At 35.4% G+C, this 20,400-nt stretch overlaps 1 protein-coding gene and 1 non-coding gene across 2 annotated transcripts in view; both read right to left on the reverse strand.

Moving 5' to 3' along the window:
- Window positions 1-19,997, reverse strand: part of LOC125671768 (protein sine oculis-like) — a 29,598-nt gene extending 9,601 nt beyond the window's left edge. The window contains exons 1-7 of the mRNA XM_048907656.2: window positions 19,562-19,997; window positions 19,316-19,437; window positions 18,548-18,719; window positions 14,705-14,861; window positions 11,420-11,593; window positions 10,455-10,581; window positions 2,608-2,659 (exon numbers count right to left, since the gene is read on the reverse strand). Coding sequence (XP_048763613.2) covers window positions 2,608-2,659; window positions 10,455-10,581; window positions 11,420-11,593; window positions 14,705-14,861; window positions 18,548-18,719; window positions 19,316-19,437; window positions 19,562-19,780 — 1,023 coding nt within the window. The 5' untranslated portion in view covers window positions 19,781-19,997. The remainder of the gene's footprint in view (window positions 1-2,607; window positions 2,660-10,454; window positions 10,582-11,419; window positions 11,594-14,704; window positions 14,862-18,547; window positions 18,720-19,315; window positions 19,438-19,561) is intronic.
- On the reverse strand, window positions 3,104-3,176 carry Trnas-uga (transfer RNA serine (anticodon UGA)). Its single transcript has one exon. It is a non-coding gene; the product is annotated as a tRNA-Ser (tRNA).
- Window positions 19,998-20,400: the final 403 nt, after the last annotated feature.

The raw sequence follows: 20,400 nt of genomic DNA on the forward strand, positions 1-20,400 counted from the left end.
ACCTGTACTTTTGTGTTACTGTACTGATAGTAGTAAATAACAACAAACATACCTGTACTTCTGTGTTACTGTACAGATAGTAGTAAATAACAAACATACCTATACTTCTGTGTTACTGTACTGATAGTAGTAAACAACAACAAACATACCTGTACTTTTGTGTTACTGTACTGATAGTAGTAAATAACAACAAACATACCTGTACTTCTGTGTTACTGTACAGATAGTAGTAAATAACAACAAACATACCTGTACTTCTGTGTTACTGTACTGATAGTAGTAAATAACAACAAACATACCTGTACTTCTGTGTTACTGTACTGATAGTAGTAAATAACAAACATACCTGTACTTCTGTGTTACTGTACTGATAGTAGTAAATAACAAACATACCTGTACTTCTGTGTTACTGTACAGATAGTAGTAAATAACAAACATACCTGTACTTCTGTGTTACTGTACAGATAGTAGTAAATAACAACAAACATACCTGTACTTCTGTGTTACTGTACAGATAGTAGTAAATAACAAACATACCTATACTTCTGTGTTACTGTACTGATAGTAGTAAACAACAACAAACATACCTGTACTTCTGTGTTACTGTACTGATAGTAGTAAATAACAACAAACATACCTGTACTTCTGTGTTACTGTACAGATAGTAGTAAATAACAACAAACATACCTGTACTTCTGTGTTACTGTACTGATAGTAGTAAATAACAACAAACATACCTGTACTTGTGTTACTGTACTGATAGTAGTAAATAACAAACATACCTGTACTTCTGTGTTACTGTACAGATAGTAGTAAATAACAAACATACCTGTACTTCTGTGTTACTGTACAGATAGTAGTAAATAACAAACATACCTGTACTTCTGTGTTACTGTACTGATAGTAGTAAATAACAAACATACCTGTACTTCTGTGTTACTGTACAGATAGTAATAAATAACAACAAACATACCTGTACTTCTGTGTTACTGTACAGATAGTAGTAAATAACAAACATACCTGTACTTCTGTGTTACTGTACTGATAGTAGTAAACAACAAACATACCTGTACTTCTGTGTTACTGTACAGATAGTAGTAAACAACAACAAACATACCTGTACTTCTGTGTTACTGTACAGATAGTAGTAAACAACAACAAACATACCTGTACTTCTGTGTTACTGTACAGATAGTAGTAAATAACAAACATACCTGTACTTCTGTGTTACTGTACTGATAGTAGTAAATAACAAACATACCTGTACTTCTGTGTTACTGTACAGATAGTAATAAATAACAAACATACCTGTACTTCTGTGTTACTGTACTGATAGTAGTAAATAACAAACATACCTGTACTTCTGTGTTACTGTACTGATAGTAGTAAATAACAACAAACATACCTGTACTTCTGTGTTACTGTACTGATAGTAGTAAATAACAACAAACATACCTGTACTTCTGTGTTACTGTACTGATAGTAGTAAACAACAACAAACATACCTGTACTTCTGTGTTACTGTACAGATAGTAGTAAATAACAAACATACCTGTACTTCTGTGTTACTGTACAGATAGTAGTAAATAACAAACATACCTATACTTCTGTGTTACTGTACTGATAGTAGTAAATAACAACAAACATACCTGTACTTCTGTGTTACTGTACAGATAGTAGTAAATAACAAACATACCTATACTTCTGTGTTACTGTACTGATAGTAGTAAATAACAACAAACATACCTGTACTTCTGTGTTACTGTACTGATAGTAGTAAATAACAAACATACCTGTACTTCTGTGTTACTGTACAGATAGTAGTAAACAACAAACATACCTGTACTTCTGTGTTACTGTACAGATAGTAGTAAACAAACATACCTGTACTTCTGTGTTACTGTACAGATAGTAGTAAACAAACATACCTGTACTTCTGTGTTACTGTACAGATAGTAGTAAACAACAACCATACCTGTACTTCTGTGTTACTGTACAGATAGTAGTAAATAACAACAAACATACCTGTACTTCTGTGTTACTGTACAGATAGTAGTAAATAACAACAAACATACCTGTACTTCTGTGTTACTGTACAGATAGTAGTAAACAACAAACATACCTGTACTTCAGTGTTACTGTACAGATAGTAGTAAATAACAAACATACCTGTACTTCTGTGTTACTGTACTGATAGTAGTAAATAACAACAAACATACCTGTACTTCTGTGTTACTGTACTGATAGTAGTAAATAACAACAAACATACCTGTACTTCTGTGTTACTGTACTGATAGTAGTAAATAACAACAAACATACCTGTACTTCTGTGTTACTGTACTGATAGTAGTAAATAACAAACATACCTGTACTTCTGTGTTACTGTACAGATAGTAATAAATAACAACAAACATACCTGTACTTCTGTGTTACTGTACAGATAGTAATAAATAACAACAAACATACCTGTACTTCTGTGTTACTGTACAGATAGTAGTAAATAACAAACATACCTGTACTTCTGTGTTACTGTACTGATAGTAGTAAACAACAAACATACCTGTACTTCTGTGTTACTGTACAGATAGTAGTAAATAACAAACATACCTGTACTTCTGTGTTACTGTACTGATAGCGAATGGAGGCATCATATGAATCTCTGGGAGAAATAGAAAGATCAACTATTAAAAGATGCATGTTCATCAAAATGAAAGAACACAAGTTGCAAACGGGTGAAGAAACAATGTATATATACTAGCTTTTTGGATTACAATGACCACAAAATCAACAGGGATTATTCCAGTTAGTCATCAGAATTCATTGTGTGAAGTTATATTGCTCACAAAGTCCACTACTACCAGCATTAATTACATGTTGCACTTTGATCTTGACTAATTTGCAATTCGTGGTGTCATAGATATATATATATATATAGAAGAGTTCATTATTCTTCAATACTGCAAAACAAAGGAAAAGTAAAAGATCAACTAAAGTATAATATCAGCAAACTCATAGACCCGGCAATATCCAAAGGATTTCAACTTGAAATTTGCAACAGATTTCAACGATTATCAGACTGTAACAGGAGGGGAGAAAATGCAATGGACCAGACCAGGATTTGAACCTGGGCCACCTGAATCTCAAGTCAGGGGCTCTACCAACTGAGCTATTTGGTCACCAGCAATAGAACCCATCTGACCACCACATTCCTCCCTCCTTAATTGTCTTCAAACCTTGAAGACATAAACCTGGGATCTTTATCCCCTTGTAAGCATTTTCACATGACAGTGGCTGGTCTACAGCACCAAATGCAACAGGAAATGCGACAGACCAGATCGGAATTTCAAACCCAGGCTGCCTGAATCTCTAGTCAGGTGCTCCATCAACTGAAATATCTGGCCACAGGAAATGAACCTGTCTGACTGTCACAAGACTACAGATTGTTTGTATGAAAAACAAATGTCTCCCCAGTTCCCAAATTGGAAGTGCTCCAAATGAAACCTCCTCTCCTTATGAGCAGAAACATGAACATTATGAACTCCGATAAGCCATATAGGAGAAGTGTTCACAAACTATTTTATACCCTCCATCCCTCAGATCCACTACAAATTTTAGGAAAACAATAGGATCCTCCTGTTCTTGCAATAGTCACATCTGCAAATGGCATTAAAGTATTGTACAAAGTTTCAAGTCTATCGAATAAGCCATATAGGAGAAAGCATTCACAAGCTATTCTAACATCCTACACCCCTCTTTGATCCTCTATAACATTTAGGAAAATAATTGGATCCTCCTGTCCCAACAATATGCACATCTACAAATGGCAATGAAGCACTGTACAAAGTTTCAAACCTATCAGATAAGCAATATAGGAGAAGTGTGCACAAACTATTTTACATCCTCCATCCCTCTTGGATCCACAACTTTTAAGAAAATAATTGTATTCTTCCGTCCCAACAATATGCACATCTACATGTGGCAATGAAGCACTATACAAAGTTTCAAGTCTATCAAATAAACTATATAGGAGAAATGTTCACAACATTTTGTGACAGAAAGACGGATGAATGGATAGAAAGTACAAAAGCAATATGTCTCCCCATGGAAGAGGGGAGACATAATAATATGATTGATGAACAATGGATTCAAATACAGGAATTTACATTGAAATACCTGAAAAGATATTAGGAGTAAGAAACAAGATGTAATTATAAGCTGCTGCTTATAAAGTCTCTCAAACTAAGCACTGGTTCTATCTAACTTTATAATACATGTACCAGTTTACTGGGTAATTAATGTGTAAGCCCAATCATTTAATAATCATTGTTGAAGATCTCATGTCTCCATCAATATAGGATATTCAAGTTTATATGATCAAAGGTCAAGGTTACTGGAGTTACTTGACCTTGATACTAGTTTATAGTCTAATCTTCATTGAAGATCACACGTCTTTATTAATCCAGGCTCAAAAGTTAGACCAGTTTTTATGATCAAGGTCAAAAGTCATGATCACTGAAATCTCTTGACCATAATACTCTTTTGTGGATCTCATCCTCCAATCATCATTGTTGAATATCCCATGGCTATTTCAGTACAGGTTCTGAAGTTTTACCCGTTTATATGATCAAAGTCATGGGTCCAGGTCTCTGGAGTTGATTGGTTTGTAGTTGCAATCATCCTTTTATTATTGTTAAAAAAAATTTAAGATGGAATCTCTCAAGTTTGATCAAATTAAATTTTTCCCATCGAGTTTAATGTTAGACACTATCCATTTCCATTTGACCCCCCCCCCCCCCCCCCCCCCCAAGGTACCTAAACCCTTTCAATCTAAAAACTAACAAGAGGCCCATGGGCCACATAGTTCACCTGAGTCACCTTGGCCCTTACCTGAAGACTTTCCATATATATATATATATTTGCATGTAAAACCTTAGTCCCTATTGTGGCCCCAACCTACTCCTGAAGGCCATGCTTTTTACAAACTTGAATCTGCACTATGTCAGAAAGCTTTCATGTAAATGTCAACTTCTTTGGCCCAATGGTTCTTGAGAAGAAGATTTTCTCTATATATTTCTATTTAAAACTTTGATCCCCTATTGTGGCCCCAACCTATCCCCGGAGGCCATGATTTGAACAAATTTGAATCTCCACTATGTCAGGAAGCTTTTATGTAAATCTCAGCTCTTTTGACTCCCGGGGGGCATGATTTGAACAAACTTGAACCTGCACTATGTCAGGAAGCTTTCTTCTGGCTCATTGAATCTTGAGAAGAAGATTTTTAAAGATTTTCCCTATATATTTCTATGTAAAACTTTGATCCCCTATTGTGGCCCCATCCTACCCTCAGGGGCCATGATTTGAACAAACTTGAATCTGCACTGTCAGGAGGCTTTTATGTAAATATCAGCTCCTCTGGCCCAGTGGTTCTTAAGAAGATTTTTAAATGACCCTACCCTAATTTTACAATTATGTGATCATCTCCCCTTTGAAAGGGGCATGGCCCTTCATATGAACAAACTTCAAAGCCCTTCACCCAAGGATGCTTTTGGCCAAGTTTGGTTGAAATTGACACAGTAGTTCTGGAGGAGAAGATGAAAATGTGAAAAGTTTACAACGACGCCGACAAACAACGGACAAATTTTGATCAGAAAAGCTGAGCTAAAAAGTTCCTGCACAATTAGATACATTTAACTATCATTTCCTTTGAGTATTAGATACTTTCATCAACCATTTTTATGGAAAGCAGCCATGGACTTTTTAGATGCAAGTATTTCATGAGGCCAAAATAAAAATGCTGTTTGTTTCCCCTCGGAAAGTCACACCGACCCAAAAGTTTTTATTCCATCATTTTGGTGAAGTTTTTTATTTTTGGAAAACTTCAGGGTCGTTTCAGTTACAGATCTGTATTTCATAACGACCAGAATTTTCTATATCTTTATTGGTTTCGATCTGAAATAAAACAGATAATACGAATAGAAGTAGTCTGCTAGCTAGATCAAGATGGAGAAATGTCTACACGAGAAGCGAGGAAACAAGAGACTTTGGGACGTCAAGGTGTGCAAGCTGTGTTCTTCAGTAGGGGAAAGTGTTGATATTTCGGATGTGTGTGATATTTTCGACAGTCAATAAAAAGCATTATATCTATGTGTTCTCAATTTAAACTTATTTCCGAACTTGATACATTTACAAACTGGAAAATACCTAATTATATGCGCATGTGTAACTTAGCTCTGTTTGGTTGATTTATATGTATGACTTTGTAAAAGATGTCAGCATCCATTTTGTTTGATTGGCAAAATCAAATCCCGTTGAAAATTTTTCTGGTAAAAGTTAGATCTACCGATATGATTAAAAGATTATAAACAAAATCAAAATCACTACCACATATGAATTAATATAAAAGCATGCATGAAATGCCAGTGAACCACAAAACAAGAGGCCCATGGGCCTAGAATCGCTCTTCTGTTACATTGTAGAACAGGCAAAAATTCTCACTAATCAAGATTCATCAATAAAAATTTGAATGTAACTGTCCAAAAGTAGGTCACGGTGACCTACTTTTGGTCGACACACTGAAGACTCAAGATGCATCAACTGACAAGTCAAATAGTATTCAAATATAGCCATCAAATTCCAAAAGGAGGCCACAGTGACCTACTTTTTGGTCGACACACTCCAAAGACTCAAGATGCATCAACTGACAAAGTTTGATAATTAAAGTCAAATAGTATCTGAAATATTCAAATATAGTTGTCAAAATCCAAAAATAGGTCATGGTGACCTACTTTTTAGTCAACACACTCTGAAGACTCAACATGCATCAACTGACAAAGTTTGATAATTCTAAGTCAAATAGTGTCTGAAATATTAAAATATAGCCGTCAAATTCCAAAAGTATGTCACGGTGACCTACTTTTTGGTCAACAAACTATGAAGACTCAAGATGCATCAACTGACAAAGTTTGATGATCCTAGCTTTCATAGTGTCCAAAATATGCATCTAAAATTGAAAATGTGAAATTTGAATGTCTGCAAAATTCAAAAAGTAGGTCACTGTGATTTTTTAAAATAAATATGTTTTGAGCCTCTAGACGCATCAACTTACAAGGTTTGATGATTCATACATGCCAACTTTCCCGATTTGTGCGGGATTCTTCCGATTTGAAGCAGTTGAAAAGGCAAATCCCGATATCCCGATCGGGATTGCAAAAATACCCCGAAATCCCGATTTTCTAAAAATATCTCCCATTTTACGACAACAAACCCCCATTTCCAACCGGAATTTGAAATCCCGCGTCATTTCTGAACTGGCCAATCAGAAATCGGGACAATAGTCAGCCACTGCTGTTTACCTGTGTCGCATGGTATCGGGGTGATGTAATTTACCTGGTCTGCCTGTGTCGGGGTGTTATTGGACAGTGCGAAGCATGTTTTGATAGTAATTAATCGGGAAGACGGATTTCAAATTGATATATCCTTTACACAAACGTGAATGACAACGATAATAGTGTCACCACCAAACAATCGGACATTCCCGATTTTTGCCTCTCGCTGACAGGATCCAAAATATGCAATAAGGTACGTCAAATATATGTTTTTCCAACTATAATAATATAGGTTATCCGAATCTATCTGTCTATAGCGATATATTACATAGTCTATATAGTGTAGTATTCAATAGACTTTGTGATGCGTAATTCGCACAAGTCTGTACTGAATTTTATATTAGCAAGTAGCCTTAATTTACAAGTAAAAACGTATATTTTGATGTGTTTTTTTCCTGGTAATTATTTCAGATGTCATGGGTGCAAAGGTTTTGTTCGCAAACTTCATAGCAGGGCAGATCACTCCTTTTCTGGTTGCAATGCAGATTGTTCCACCAGACTCTGCAAGCCCATGTTTACAGACAACCAAGATCGCCTTTGTAGTCGTACCTAAATGCATGTGTTTTAATTTAAATTTTGATATATAGACCAGCCAATGTGTATATGGTGTAAAAGGATGCAACTTTAAGTATTATTTTATAATATGTATGTGACTTGTTGGAGAGGATTTTTTGCTGAATAGATGCTTTTAATAAAATACTTGTGAATATCTTTCAAAGTGGTTTTTTTTTTAGTTTTGTTAAAGTTAATGGTCAAACACACTTGATGTTGAGTTGATGTATGATACATGTGTAATGATTAGATTGATATTTTATTTGAAAAGACAAATATTTATTTTCATGGTAAAATGTCGTGAATTTTGAGCGTTGAAAAAAGGTCGTCGCGTGCAAAATCCCCCATGGGGATTTTCAAAAGTTGGCATGTATGATGATTTTAAACCTCTCGGTATCTGAAATAACAATCTAAAATGTATTCATAAATGATTAGCTATAAAATTCAGAAAGTAGGTCATGGTGACATATTTTTTACATGACGCACTTTAAGGTCCCATGATCCATCAACTGACAACTTTTGATGATCATAGGTTCAAAAGTGTCCAAGATATGCATCAAAATCCATTTAATAATAATTACCTGCAAAATTCAAAAAATAGGTCACCATGACCTACTTTTGAGACAACATGATATTAGGTCCCAAGATGCATCAACTGACAAAATTTGATGATCCAAGTCCTTATACTAAGCAAAATATCAAAGTTTTAACAAAACAAAATTTAAGGTCAACTTTGAAGTGACTACACCCTTTGCCCCAGGATGATGCCTTGAACAATTTTTTATCTACAACCTATCCTCATCCTTATGCATAAGTTTGGTGATAATTTGCCCAGTGGTTCTTGAGAAGAAGATTTTTTAGCAACCACTACTTTTGTTTGCATTTTCCTAATTATCTCCCCTTGTTAAAGGGTCACAACCCTAGTTTTAGTAAAAATGAAAGCCCTTGGGCCAAGGATACCCTGTGACAAATTTGACAAAAATTGGCCAAAGGGTTCTTGAGATATAGCCCTTTTTCCAAAAAGTTGATGCACACCGCACACCACACATATGGCCATATGATTAGATGCCAGCAACCGAATTTACTAACTGTCCAAAGTTATAACAACACGTGTCTGAAATAACACCACTGTCCGTAGTTGCAACATTCTACCTGACTTTATCTATTAAAGTGTTCATATGTGACATAAATAGCAGAAAAATTCTGATGAAACCTGAGTGTTCGTGGAATCAACCGTTATACATGTACAATATGTCTATACTATGTTCAGTGGTTAGATAATGAGCATTCCCGAGATACATGGAGTACTGTCCAAAATATCAACACCTTCCCTTAAATGCTAAACATGGCAATCAAATCAGAACTTTACGCAAGAACCGATTTTATGAGTTTGGCGAGGAAACATGGAATGACGTACGTGCTTCATGTCGTTTTGGTATCGGGCTTTGTTAATGGTCATGGGAATTTCTTACTAAATAAAATTCTGCTGGCTAAACAAAAAAAAAAACTATTTACCCACCTACAAACCCTCCTCTGAAATTTAGGATTGGGAGAGGGGAAACAAACATATTTTTAGATATGGCCTGATGGTTTAAATTTCACAGATCAACCCCTTCTTACTCCCAGATACTTTGATCAGCAATTTGCAATGGTTTTATTTTTGCAATCATTAATATAATTGTGAATATAGCGAAAATAAAACCCAAGCAAATGTTTCCCCCTTTACAGTACTAAGAACTGAGAAAAACCATTAAGTCCCCAAATTTTCTTTGGAAGACTGAACAACCTGAGAGGGAATACAAGAATTAAAGCATGAACAATACATCTGATGGAATAGAAGATGGAGAAATAAAGAGCAGTGCCAAAGCTGATGTAAGGAAACACAAACCAACTTAGCATACATGGCAGAAGATGCAGCCAGAGCAAAATGTCTTGGTGAACTAAACAGCTAGGAGGTATTAATAGAAAGAAAGCTAACGGAATAAGGTCAAAGAATGGTGAACTACTTATACAGGATGAGAAACTACTGCAGTGATGGCGAGAGCACTTTGTAGGCATATATAAGGACATGTGTGACATTTCTGGCATTTTCTCTATATCTCCTTGATGTATACATGTATTCTATTGATGTTATGTTCAAACTTTGAACCCCAATATTGAGGCCCCATTGGACCCCTCCCCTTGGCATTGATCTATATTACAAGAATGTGCCTTCCTACTAGCTCTGACTAGTAGGTTAATCCTTAGCTTGATCAGCAGAACACCTGACTGTCATGCCAAAGGTCCCAGGTCTATTCTTCAGCAGAAGGTAATTCAATCTTCTCTGTGCAAAAGTCAAGATCATAATGACCATTTGTCTTTATGAAATACAAATCTCTTTTTCTCCAGCAGGGCATGGAATCTGCTCAAATATCCAACAATAGAATGAGCAGGTGAATAAACTTAATTACAAAACAGAATAAGTATTAGTATTCTTACTAAAGGTACATTTGTAGTTCTTTTAAAGTTATATTTCACCTTAGACAACATGGTCTTAAACACTGGCTTGGAACTGATGTTTGGTAGGTCAAAGGTTGACTAAAGGATTCACCATAGTAACAAGACTCTGCTGCATACTGGGGAAAATTCACAGGAAATACCGAATCTAATAAAAACAAGCACATGTACTGGCATATTTCTGTATTGTTATGAAGAGATATTGTCTTGAAATTATCACATTTTCTATTGCAGATAGAAAATATACATGTTGATGTAATACATAAGTATTTCAAATCTTAATATTGCAATAACAAATATAAGCAGAAATATTTACATTTTTAATGTTCATCATGATGCCTTTCATATCTTTACACACTGAAGTCTCGATCATCCAGATGTTTGTATATGCTCCCCACAAACATCTGGACTCTTAATTTGTTCAGTATTAAGATACGATTGGTTACTTTTTTGTGGTTGTCCAATGAAGAGAAGATTTTCCCTATATATTCGCAGGTAAAATTTGATCCCCTATTGTGGCCCCACCCTACCCCGGGGGCCATAGTTCTAATAAAATTGAATCTGCACTATGTCAGGATGCTTTCGTGTAAATTTCAACTTTTCTGAACCAGAATTTCTTGAAAATAAAATTTCTAAGTGACTCCACCCTATTTTTTGCCTTTTCATGATTATCTTCCCTTTATTTGAAGAAGCTTGAATCTCCTCTACCCAAGGATGATCTGTACAAAGTTTGATTGAAATTGACCCAGTGCATGGTTCTGGAGAAGATGAAAATATGAAAAAGTTTACTGACAGATGCATGGACAAACAGACAACAGGTGATCAGAAAAGCTCTATATATGAGGCTATAAATAAACTGCAATACTTCACACAATTTAGCACAATTCATAAAGAATGCCAGCAATTAATACCCTTATGTGTTTTCCAAAAGTGAAATTAATTTCTTTAATTAGTGATCTTTACCTTAGTTAGGGAAATATGCCTACCCTTGATGCTATAAGTTTGATAATCTTCAGTGGGCCAAAATCTCATTTCATATGATGGACTGGCATCCTGATATTGAAATGGGAGGGACATGCTGGGACTCCCCAGGGATTTTTTTTGCCATTCCTGTAAATTCTGCAATGGACTGGTATCAATCCAATCTCTGGACCACTTCTCTGCAAAGCAATACTTTTCAGTGGCCTTCATTCATTTTAAAAATAATCTGCATAATGGCATCTTCACAAGTCAATTAGGGTTATTGACTTGTTACCTAACCCTTGACATCAGTGACTATCAAAATGTTGGGCTCATTCTGAGGGTGGGAACCAATGAGAATGTGGTTCTATTTATAACAACACAAAGCGAGAGATTCAAATAAAAGCCACGTGTATTAAATTGATACCTACAGCTATGGCTATTTCAATCGTTTAAGCAATATTGTCATAAGCAAAAAGGTTTCCAAACTTGATCTACTATCAATAAATGTAATTATTAGTGGTGTAAATATTACATGTGTTTATATCAATATATAGTAGTATGAGACAACAAGATGTAGTGATATCATTGGATGTTCTATTCAAAGTGGATTGCATAGTCAGTTTTTAAATCGAGGTAAGCTACTGGCAAACAAGTTGATGGTACAGGGATTTCAACAGTCTCGATTGAAGTCAGCATTTCGCAAATTCTATGGTCGTTATAACAATCTAGTTCGTCAATACAACCTCCCATTGGGTCAAATGCTGTCTGACGTGTTTCATACCGATTGTTAAGCCGTTCTTGGCACACTGATTTTGACTGCGGATAACTCCGTTTACCTGATCAGGATATGGGGCTCACGGCGGGTGTGACCGGTCAACAGGGGATGCTTACTCCTCCTAGGCACCTGATCCCACCTCTGGTGTGTCCAGGGGTCCGTGTTTGCCCAACTATCTATTTTGTATTGCTTGTAGAAGTTATGAGATTGATCACTGTTCATTATCTTCACTTTGCATAATGGTCTAACGAGCCCAACTTATATACAGTGACTGATGTCAAGAGTTAGTGCAAGGTAACAAATCAATAACCCTTGACTTGTGAAGATGACATAATGGATAAAGAACAGTATGTGAACAAGAGGCCCACCGGCCTTATTGGTCACCTGAGTATTAGTTAAAAGTATCACTAGCCCCATGGGCTATGGAATCAATACTAATTTTCCTGTTTTCATATCTTTCAAAGCTAAATCTCAATATTCAGGAGGAGTACAAAATAAAATGTGTTCTTAAAACACAAAAGCCCCAGAAAGTGCCCTTACTCAAGAAAGACTTTACATAACCTATGTAATATTATCACAATAATTTATGACCATTTTGGACCAGCCCTACATTCAGAATCCTGGGGTTGCAAAATTCACAATTTTGGTACATTCAGTTCTGCTTTTCCTTAATATGCATTTAGTTTTTATACAGTATCAGCAAAAATCAAATGATAAACACAATAATCACTATGGAACCAAAACCCATACCCCTCAGATCATGAAATTTACAATTTTGGTAAAGGGCTACCTGCTCCTTCTATATATCCATTTAGTTTCAATTTATCATCAATACAATTAAAGATATAATTTAAATGTTTACACATTTAAATTGAATGCATGCATACCAAGTTTGGTCCCACCCTGGAGTCAGAACCTCTATCCCAAGGATCATGAAATTTAAAATTTTGGTGGATGTCTTCCTGCTCAGTACATTAATATGCATATAGGGTTGGGTTTTTTTTCTTGCAGATGTGTGGTTGTAGAGATGAAGATTTTTGAAAACTGACAAGTCAATTTTTGCCCCGCCCCTAAGGGCTCAGGGGTGCAGGAGTCCTGAAATTTACAATTTATGTCCCCCTTGTCCCAAAGATGCTTGATACCAAATTTGAAAAGAATTGGAATGGTAAGTTATCAAGAGGAAGTTAAAAATATTCTATTGCCAATGCCCGACAACAGACACAGACCAATTGCAATATGTCACCTGAGTTTACTCTGGTGACCTAAAATTGAAATTTCTTGATTGATTGAAAGGACAAGCAATATATTACTTTTCATTAAGCGATAATGCCCTCCATAGAGTATGCCAGTGTGAATTATGTGGATCGAATTTAAACTAAAGCACAAGTACTGTGGTTTCCAGCTGTCTCAATAGTGAGTATTCAGAAATCTCAAATTACTATACTATCCTACTATCATAAGTATCACATGAGTGACTAAAGTTGCATTCCCTTACCCTAAAATGAATGACTGCATGGTGAATTTTCTATCACAAACATTCATTTACATGAGTTCGCTCAGCTAAGAATTTACAGCATAATGAGTTTGTTTGTGACAATCCAATTTTCATTTTCTTTGCAAGAATTTCAATTTGTTACCAAGTGTCTGCTGACTATTTCAAAAGCTATGAATAAATCGGTGAGCAAATACTCACTACCTGAAGTGTAAACCATAATATAGAGAACGTAAGCGACATTTCTGACGTTTTCTCTAAAATTATTTTTTTCATCTCCTCAATATGAAGAGCTCTTGTATGATTTTCAAAATAGATTCAAATTTTACATTGTAGCAATAATACCATACTTTGTATATCGGCCTGGGTATAGCTAAGTAGTTAGTTCACCTAAATAGTAATGCGAGGGTCCTGGGTTCCATACCCGATTGTTCCAACGATTTTTTTTTTCCTTCTTTGCTATGGTAATATCCATTTAAGTAAGCTGACTCTATAATTTTACTTGCAACGTACAACAACTCAAAAATAGACATGGTGATATACTCTAAGAATTTTCTAAAAGCAAGATCGATAGAATGCAGAATAATATTGTACATCTCAAGAGAAATTTTATACTATTTTATACTATTGAGGAATGTCGTGCATGTCGTGCATGTCCTTAAGGAGGAATGCTACACCAGAGAAATTTGATGTAGATGAAAAGTGGAGGATATGTACAACAATATTTTGAAGTTGAAAATTTTCAAATTTACTTTATTTTGTCAAAAAATACACCCAGTTTTAGTAGAAAGTAATCTTGAAAAAAAAAAAAAAACCTGCTGGACTCGAACCTGCGACCTACCGATCGGTAGTCAATGTGTTAACATACTGAGCTACCAGCTAGGTGGAAAAGGAAAAGTCAAACACTGCTGATATTGTTTTTTCATCCATGTTTTAAAAGGAAGTCAGCCATTATGATGATGTAAAGTACCATGCACCTTTAAGTGCTAATTATCTTGATACAACAATAGATTAAATTGATATCTAGAGCTATGGTAATACCATTTTCAAATGTTGCTGCATTGCTGGGTCTCAGATAAAACTGAGGCTTTACTGATTCTGACGGGACAGCCCGTGTAGAGTCCTTTGACGGTGCCTTTTCCTTTTCAAAAGAGTCTTGTTTCACTTTACGTCTGGCATTTGAAAACCAAGTCTTTACCTGCTCATGAAATATAAAAATTTACAAATAATTTAATAAAAGTCAATTGGAGAAACAAGCAACTAACACATATGAAGAAAAAGGAGCATTTTCAAAATGAAGCATCCCTTTGCAACAAATCCTCTGATATCACATGTAATTTGAAATTTGAATTTACAGTAGCTTTATGCTTACTGTTTATTGTTACAAACCTACAATGCAAGTAAATTAAAGTTGATTTTCTAAAATAGAACACATATTACTATAATGTGGCCAAATCACCACCCCCCCCCCCCCTCCCAAGTCTTATAACTGAACTGACCATTATGATTAAGGCTATAGACAATTGTCATAATCATTATGCACAAAAAATTGTCACAATACATAAGGCCAAAAAAAAAAAAATGTTTGTTCCAGGTCGCCTCTGATTTTAAAAAAGGGTCAGTAGGTATTTATTTTATTTTATTTTATTGAATATTTATATAAAAAAATAAATATGTGCCTTCGATTCAATGAAAATTTGATAGCTAAAGTTGTTGTACAATGTGTTTAATAGATAAAAATGAGTTCAGAGCACAATGTTTAATTGACAAAATACACAGTATTTTGATATATATATACATTTACAATAAATGTCTTGGCATTTCGGGTAATACTTCGTACATCGATAAATTGAAATCGGAAAATTGAAAAAAAATTAATAGGGTCGGTGGATATATTTAGGGTCGGTCAGTCGACCTGAAACAAACATATTTTTTATTTTGGCCTAAGATTAAATGAAGGGGATTTCTGCTGCCTAAGTAGAGAAAAAGATTTTCTAAGATTCAATACATTTTTACTATACATGTAGTATTAGCTATATTGGCCCCACCCTTAGTCTGAACCCCTGACCCAGCTAAGGGCAATGCATTTCACAATTTAAGTACGCTGTACATGTAAATTAAGGCTTCATGGACATGAACCATGCTTTCAATTTATCTTCAACTACTGTGAAAGTAAAGAAAAGATTTTTTTTCTAAGATTTAATGCATATCTTAACTGTATATGGCCATATTGGTCCCAACCTAGGGCCTAAATCTTTAACCCAGGCGCCATGATTTTCTCATGGACTTCATAAGTATCCATTTAGTTTTTCTCATACATATGTCATATGGGAGGAGAGAAGATTTTATAAGATTTAAGACATTTCACTATATAGCTATATTGGCCCCACCCTGGTGCATGAATCAGCTTTTCTGGCTCAGTGGTTCTTGGAAAGAAGATTTTTAAAGATTTTTCCTATATATTTGTATGTAAAACTTTGACCCCCTATTGTGGCCCCATCCAACCCCCAGGGGGCCATGATTTGAACAAACTTGATCTGCATTATGTCAGGAAGCTTTCATGTAAATATCAGCTTTTCTGGCTCAGTGGTTCTTGAGAAGAAGATTTTTAAAGATTTATCCTATATATTAGTATGTAAAACTTTGATCCCCTATTGTGGCCCCATCCAAGCCCCTGGGGCCATGATTTTAACGAACTTGAATCTGCACTATGTCAGGAAGCTTTCATGTAAATTTCAGCTTTTCTGGCCCAGTGGTTCTTGAGAAGATTTTTAAATGACCCCACCATATTTTTGCAGTTTTGTGATTATCTCCCCTTTGAAAGGGACATGGCCCTTCATTTTGAACAAACTTGAAAGCCCTTTACCCAAGGATGCTTTGTGGCAAGGTTGGTTGAAATTGGTCCAGCGGTTCCCGAGAAGAAGTCGAAAATGTGAAAACTTTACGACGACAACAGACAACAGACAAATTCTGATCAGAAAAGCTCACTTGAGCCTTTGGCTCAGGTGAGCTAAAAAGAATTGGAGGGTTAGTAAAATGTTCATTAATTAATGTTACTGCATACATTTACATGTAATTACTATGACCATTTTGGCTCCACCCTGATACCAAAACCCCTACCTTTGGGATCATGAAATTTACAATTTATGATAAAGGGCTGCATGCTCCTTCTAAATATCTAGAGCTGAAATGATACGCCCCCTTCACGATATGATACATAATGCAATACTTATGCCATGATTCAATACTTTCAATACAATACGATTTACAGAAGAAATCATTTATAACTTTGAAGAAAAAAATTACCAAGATTCACAATCATAATTTCAAAAGCAAAATGTTTCCAAACTGCCAAATGGTAGGATGTCTGTTGGCTCTCATTCAAACCGATAAAATTCATTATTATTTTCATCAGACTCGAGGTAAACAACAGTTTTTGGATGCTATTTTGTCCCTCATGCAGGTAAAAATACTAAGTACAGGCCGAGCCTGATGTATTTTAGTGAACACCTTTGTAATAAACGCATCGAACAGAAAATCTAGGCAATGAACTGGCGTTTTAATATATTGATATTTGGTGAATCGTTTCAACCCTATAAATATCCATTTAGTTTTAATTTAGTATGAAAAGCATTACATGTAAGGAAGATGTTATTTAAATGTTTTACACATAAACACTACATGGCAATTTCGTCCCCGCCCTGGAGTCAGAACCTCTAACCCGGGGATCATGAAATTTACAATTTGGTAGAGGCCTTCCTGTTCTACATGACAATGCATCTAGTTTTTCTTTCAGATAAGTGGTTGCAGAGAAGATTTTTGAAAACTGGTCAATTTATGGCAGTTTTTGTCCCGCTCCCAAGACCTCGGGATGCAGGAGTCCTAAAATTTACAATTTATATCCCCCTTGTCCCAAATATGCTTCATACCAAATTGGAATTGAGTTGAAATGGTAGTTAATATCAAGTTCTAAGTTAAAAATTTTCAATTGCCAACACATGATAAAGGAGTGACTAATACCGTCGCAGACCAATAACAATATTAAGTTACCCGAGTGACTCAGGTCACCTAGAACGGTCCAGGCTTGAAAATTAAGTGATGTGACAGTGAATAATCCAAATTTACGCAACCCACATACCCTCCAAATACTAAGAGTAATTCAACTGATAACTATACATTTAGGGGTAAAAAAATTTGTGATTGGACACATCATAAATGGACAGACAGACAATTACCAATATTTCAGTCAATTATATCATTTAAGGTAGCTCATTACACCAAAACTTACACTTTTAAGACACTATATCACAAGATGGCGATTTAGATGTTTTGTGAAATTTTTTGTATCGATCAATTTGTTTGTCAATCATCTTAGCTCAGTGGATAAAGAATTAGTTTGACCCGCAGATCCGAGTTCAAATCCGTCAGTCTTTTGTTCAAATCTTAATATTGAAATAAATTTTTAAATGTCATGGTTTTTTAAAATCCAAAATTGCATATTTTTTGTCTTTTTGATATATGTACTCATTTTACATATCTAATCTTTCATAATTTCAAAATCAGTTCATTCTAATTTGAGAAAACTCTTTCAAGGTGTAGTCACTAGTGAGTCACCTTATTTCGTCTCAAAATTAATTATCCTCCATCTTTTCAAAACATTTTTTTCTGAAGTGGAGAATTTTGCATGCTGCAGATCTGTATAACTGAATTTTTTTAAATAGTAGATCCAAGGGGTAGGATCTATGTTTAGGTAGATCAAATTTTTTCCCCAGAGAGCTATACAGTTCTGTAGCTAATAAGTGGCATTTTTCAATTCTAGAAAGACATTTGAAGACTATCACACATTTTAATTAAGTAAATATATATTATAGAATAATCATTTACCTGATTATCTGTTAGACCTGTTGCCTTACACAAATCTTCCCTCTGCAGCTTGGAGGGGTAAGGGTTGTTTGCATGGCGAGAAAACCAGTTTTTTAAGGTCTCCTTTGCACCCTCTGGCAGTTTGTGTTGAAGTCGCTCCCCAGAAGGACAAATATTTCTTGGTGGTGGGAATCTATCAAAATAATTAGTGACTTTTCAAATTATGCAATGAAAAATTACATTTGAAATAGAAATGCTGTTTACTTTACATTTTTAATGCCACCACCCCCTTTCATATAATCAATGCCGGCTGCTCATTTCTCTACAGCCGACCGGTCGCGGTTGCTCGATGTATATAGTAGAGCGTCCGCTTCGTAGGTCGTGAGTTCGAGCCCTGTCAAATCTATGACGTTAAAATGGGTAGATCTAGTGATTGCTCCTTCGCCAAACGCTCGGCATTTATAAGTGAGATATGACCTTAATTAAAACGGAAGTCCCGTATCGCGTTGTATCGCTGAAGAACCCTCACTGCTACGGCCCTGATAAATTTGTGGTACTTCACCTACAGCTGGTAACGTCTCAATATTAGTTAAATTTTTTCGACGGAAAGTAAAAAACAAATCAAAATATCCTCTAGAGCCGACCTGCTACCCGAGTCCTGGACGAACAACGTCAACGCAACCCCCCCTCCCAACTATACAAATGTAAAGAGTTCAAAATATTTAGAACTAGGGCTACATATTTTTTAAACTATTCGTTTGAATTCAAAATAGTTTGAAAAATTCATACTTTTTGCGAATCCTGAACCTCATCAAGGAGTTCAGGGGTCTGTGGGTGATGGCCTCCCGTTCTCTGTAATGGGCCTGATCCCAAACTTCTATCAAGTCTTCTGTATGACCGAAATGGCCCGTCTGTTGAAAAAAAAATATACCAATGTTTGTTACGTATATATATACTCTTCATATCCTATGATGGTTGTGCTTTGGATAGTATCCTGTTATAATTATTCATATTAAACTATTCATATCAGCATACTTCTATAATGCGGTAAACTGTCTCGAACTCCCTTTTCTCTAAATTCAAGGCAATCAGAGCTCGGCAATATTCATCGTATCGCATCAAATTTTCTTTCCTCTTCTCATCCAAAGAGTCCAAAAACATTGAAAGCAATTCATATTTTCTGTCCAGTGCGCAAGATTTTACTATACTTATTATTTCGTTGTCTTCAAGTAAGTTGTCTGTTTGGGGGTCCATTTTCCACCGCAGACTGTTTGAACTGTGTAGACGGTCGAACTTTTGAAGTCTGACTGTAACAGGGGTACCAAGAGGGCATCAAAATCTCCAGTCACAATAGAGACTCGATAAGCCAAGTGTTGATATTAGGAAAGAAAATTCAGTATGACCTTTTTATCAGATCCGAGGAAGAAAGATCAAAGAAATATGATACAATGTCTTTAGAGAATTTTGGAAATTTCCAAAACCCTCGATCTCCCCCCAGACTTGTAGAGGAAATGAAGAAGCATGTGTGACATTACACATGTGTCTCCATTTCCTCTGTTGTGACTGCTGCATGTGAATTGCTTGCTCGTAATCAACAAGATCGAATGCCAGGCCATCTGACACCTGCAAACATATATTTCACTTTAACCTATCATATTAAATATGAAGGAGATTGAGTTGTCCTCCGCACTGTAACTATTAAGTTTTAAAATATTTTGACTTATAAATGACTTATAATATATACACTTGAATGTTGTAATCTTTTTACAAATTATAACTTCCCCTTGACATTTCCTTGAAAAATGCTATCCTTATAACACCGAGTCTTTTGAGTCATGGTGTTCCGTGTGTAAATCTTTTACACATATGGAGAC

The sequence above is a fragment of the Ostrea edulis genome, chromosome 4 (assembly GCF_947568905.1).
Source record: "Ostrea edulis chromosome 4, xbOstEdul1.1, whole genome shotgun sequence".
NCBI classification, from domain to species: Eukaryota; Metazoa; Mollusca; class Bivalvia; order Ostreida; family Ostreidae; genus Ostrea; species Ostrea edulis.